At 46.3% G+C, this 4,148-nt stretch overlaps 1 protein-coding gene across 1 annotated transcript; it reads left to right on the plus strand.

The window, feature by feature from the left end:
• Window positions 1–1,352: 1,352 nt before the first annotated feature.
• LAESUDRAFT_663169 (uncharacterized protein) lies at window positions 1,353–1,727 on the plus strand (the record flags this gene model as incomplete). Its single annotated transcript, XM_040905042.1, has 2 exons — window positions 1,353–1,601; window positions 1,644–1,727. 2 exons carry the CDS (start codon window positions 1,353–1,355, stop codon window positions 1,725–1,727), a joined length of 333 nt encoding a protein of 110 aa, XP_040759569.1.
• Between the last annotated feature and the right edge of the window lie 2,421 nt (window positions 1,728–4,148).

Genomic DNA, 4,148 nt, shown 5'->3' on the forward strand with positions numbered 1-4,148 from the left:
GTCTGTGGCTGAGTGGCATGAGATATTGGTGAAGCACGTGATCTGTGGTGTGAGAAAAGTCACGTGCGGACTTTGTGGCGAAAATCTGTGACAAAGGGCCAGATGGACGCCATTTACGGCAACATGGTCGCCCTGAAGGAGGCACAGGAAAAGATCATGACCTATATCGTTGGGCTGGAAACCCGGCTCAACAATGCTATAATCAATGTGCCCTCCACAAGTATCCAACAACCGGCTGGCCAATCCAGTCAATCACCCTGCCGAATCAAGCTCCCAGATCCTCCCAAATACTCGGGAAGAAAATTGTCAGAAAACTTCGAGACCTGGTTCACCAACCTTCTCATATGGCTCAATTACAATCACTTTATGGATGACAAGGACAAGATTCAGCAGGCCAACATGCATCTGGAAGGAGGAGCAGCTCTGTACATGAAAGAGTATGCAATCAAGCTCGCTTCTGGACAAAACATCGGCACATGGGCAGAATACACCCGGAAACTGGAAATGGCATATAAGACACTTGACCCCAAGCACACAGCACAATCCCTGCTAGATGCACACTGCGCAATCTGCCACAAGACGATGATTGCCTTCGCAGAGAATTTCAGGGCTTACGCCCCTGAATCAGGATACTCTGACGAAGATTTAATTGTCAAGATCAGGGAACAACGGTCGACCCATATTCAAATGGTCATGTCGGTAACAGAGACTCTAGATCCCTCGAAGATTCCAACCACTTGGATGGACTATCTCGAGTTCTGCCTGGAGATTGAAATCAAACATCTCCAGCAAATTTCAGGAAACAAGTCTATTGGACAGACCACGGCAACAAAGGCGGCCGCCCCCAAGAACCCTAATGCAATGGACACAAGCACACGAATCGCACATGAACTTTCCCCGGAACAGGACAGGTGGCTGGCAAAGAAACTATGTTTGTTTTGCAGAAAGCATGCCTATGAACGAGGAAAGCGGTGCCCCTCTCCCAAGCCAGAATACAAGGGCAAGCAGTTTCAAACACGATCTGCCCCGAAACAAGGAAAAGGAAAGGGCAAGGCGACAAACGTGCGACAGGTGGAAGAAGAAAGTAGCACGGGATCATCAGCTCAAATTGCGGCATTAGAACAAGCAATTGCTGCACTTCGTGGGATGAGCACGACCTCGACTACTCCCCCATCCAGCAAAGGCAAGGACAAGGCAAAGGGCTCAGACACAGCATCAACGGCATCGGCATCAACGGTCAAGGACACCAATGCGAGAATCACCGAGTTGAATGAATTCTCGGAGGATTTTCAGTACGAAGTGTAGACAAGTCTGGTACTACACTTCATGATGATTGTATTAGTACCATGAGAATGAATGTACCTAGCGACCATCTATATATTGCATCTGCGGATTTTTCTAAACATTCGATTGAACTGCCGATAAAATTCGTATCACGGGAAATCCAGACAACGGCCTTATTGGATTCTGGAGCATTCTCCTGCTACATTGATCAGAGATGCGCTCAAAAATACGAGTTTAAGATGATATCACTGAACTGTGAAATAAGAATCCTCAACACAGACGCCAGCCCCAACAAGGGTGGCACAATTACTCATCGTGTAGTCACCAGCATCTTGATCGGGGAGCACCGATCCACCGAGAGTTTGCTCATCACAAACCTCGGACACATGTCAATGATCCTTGGCATGAAGTTTCTACAAGAACACAACCCCCGAGTTGACTGAGAACATAGAGAGGTCACGTTCTCAAGGTGCAGACACATGAAGAAGCAACAAGTCAGAGTAAGCGAGGGAGAAGTCAACCTTTTGTTGCAACCTCGACTCGAAGATGAAGCAGTTCTTCCCGATGTACACATGGATGACGGGTGGGATCAGAAAGATGACTTCATCAATTGGATAGACTTGCAAGACCAGGATCTTCGTAACATGGTGCACGACATCCTAGGCATAAGCAAGAAGGTAAAGAAGCATTTGGTAGAATAGCCGGCAGAAGAGATACAGGACAAAGAATATTGGTCCAGATTCGTCCCTCCAGAATTTCATCAATTTGGAGATGTGTTCTCAAAGAAGAGCTCGGAAAGAATGCCGACGCGTAAGTCCTATGATCATGCAATAGATCTTGTCCCAGACGTGGCAACCCCGAGACCAGCAAAAGTATACCCCATGTCTTTACGAGAGAAGAATTCACTCGATGAATGGATTGATGGCAAACTAGTCAAAGGCTACATTCGACCCTCTAAATCCCCTTATGTGGCCCCGATATTTTTCGTAAAGAAGAAAGATGGCTCTCTTAGACTTGTCCAAGACTACAGGGCATTAAACAGTATCACTAAGAAGAACAAATTCCCACTCCCGCGAATCAATGATCTCATTGATGGACTCTCAAGAGCTAGTATATTTACTACACTAGACCTGAGATGGGGGTACAACAATGTACGCCTTCGCAAGGGAGATGAGGAAAAAGCAGCGTCCATTACCCATAGAGGATTATTTGAACCCACTGTAATGTACTTCAGATTCTGTAACGCCCCTAGCACTTTCCAGGCCATGATGAACGACGTCTTAGGTGATCTCATTCGCACTGGAAAGGTGGCAGTCTATATAGATGACATCATTATCTTCACGGATAACCAAGAAGAGCACGACCGTCTAACCAAAGAAGTCCTACAACGGCTCAGAGACAATGATCTATTCGTGAAACCAGAAAAGTGTCACGTTGCAACCACTTTTGTCAAGTTTCTCAGACTCATAATCTCAAAAGGGTCGATACAGATGGACTCAGAGAAGGTCGACGGTGTGCTCAAATGGCCAGTGCCCACCAAGGTTAAGCAAGTGCAAGCATTCCTTGATCTGGCAAATTTTTATCGATGATTCATTAAGGATTTCGGCTCGATGACCCAACCCTTGACTCTATTAACATGTAAAGATGCTCAATGGAAATGGGAAGAACCTCAACAAAAGGCATTCGAGGCCCTCAAAACTGCATTCACTTCTGCCCCGATTTTAGCACTCCCCAATGCAACACGTCCCTTTAGACTAGAGATGGATGCCTCGGACTTTGCCACAGGCACGGTCCTTGAACAGTTGGGAGAAGATGAACTCTGGCATCCTGTCGCTTATTACTCCAAGTCACTCAATGAACACGAGCAAAACTATGAGATCTACGACAAGGAAATGCTAGCCATCATTCGGGCATTGGAAGAATATAGACAATACTTTGAAGGACACCCTCACCCGGTTGAGATATGGTCGGATCACCTTAATCTCACCTATTTCTGATAAGCTCAGACATTGACCAGACGACAAGCTCGATGGTCACTTTACCTTACATGCTTCAATTTCATTCTCTGTCACCGCCCCGGAAAGACAATGTTGCATGCCGATCTTCTCCAGGAGGCCAGATCATGAGAAGGTGGTGAGCAATGACAATTCAGGGCAAACTTTGCTTCGACCCGAATATTTTGCCATCCACGCAATCTCAGCCACTCATTCCTCCGAAGTTGATGATGCAAAACTTCTGGAAAGAGTGAAATCGGCACTACAAGATGACGGAATGACCAAAGGGTACCAGCACCTACTAAAAACTGGCAAGCGAGAGTTCGAAAAAGACCTCCAAGAGTGGAACTTTGAGCATGGATTGCTGCTTAGAAGAGGAAAGGTCTATGTTCCAAAAGACTCTATGCTGCGGAATGAGCTGATCAAGCTGCACCACAATATCTTCATGGCTGGACATCCTGGACGATGGAAGATGCAAGAGCTGATCAGCAGGAATTACTGGTGGCCAGGGCTCATCATTGATGTAAAGAAGTACGTCCAAGGCTGTGTAACTTGTCAGAGAAACAAGACGAGCAAGCAAAAGCCTTACGGACTATTACGAACTAACCCGGTACCAGAGGGGCCTTGGGAAATGGTTACATGTGACCTGATTACACAGTTACCATCAAGCCCAGACCATAGGAGAGAAAAAAAGACTGCCATCCTGGTAGTCGTCAACAGATTTACCAAACATGCTCACTTCTACCCAGTAGATGACATGGTGACAGCATCTCAAGTAGCGTCAATCTTTTACAATGAAGTATTCAAACTCCACAGAATTCCCCGACAGATCATATCTGATTGAGGCACACAGTTCTCAGCCAAGCTATT

Source organism: Laetiporus sulphureus (genome assembly GCF_001632365.1).
Source record: "Laetiporus sulphureus 93-53 unplaced genomic scaffold LAESUscaffold_55, whole genome shotgun sequence".
NCBI classification, from domain to species: Eukaryota; Fungi; Basidiomycota; class Agaricomycetes; order Polyporales; family Laetiporaceae; genus Laetiporus; species Laetiporus sulphureus.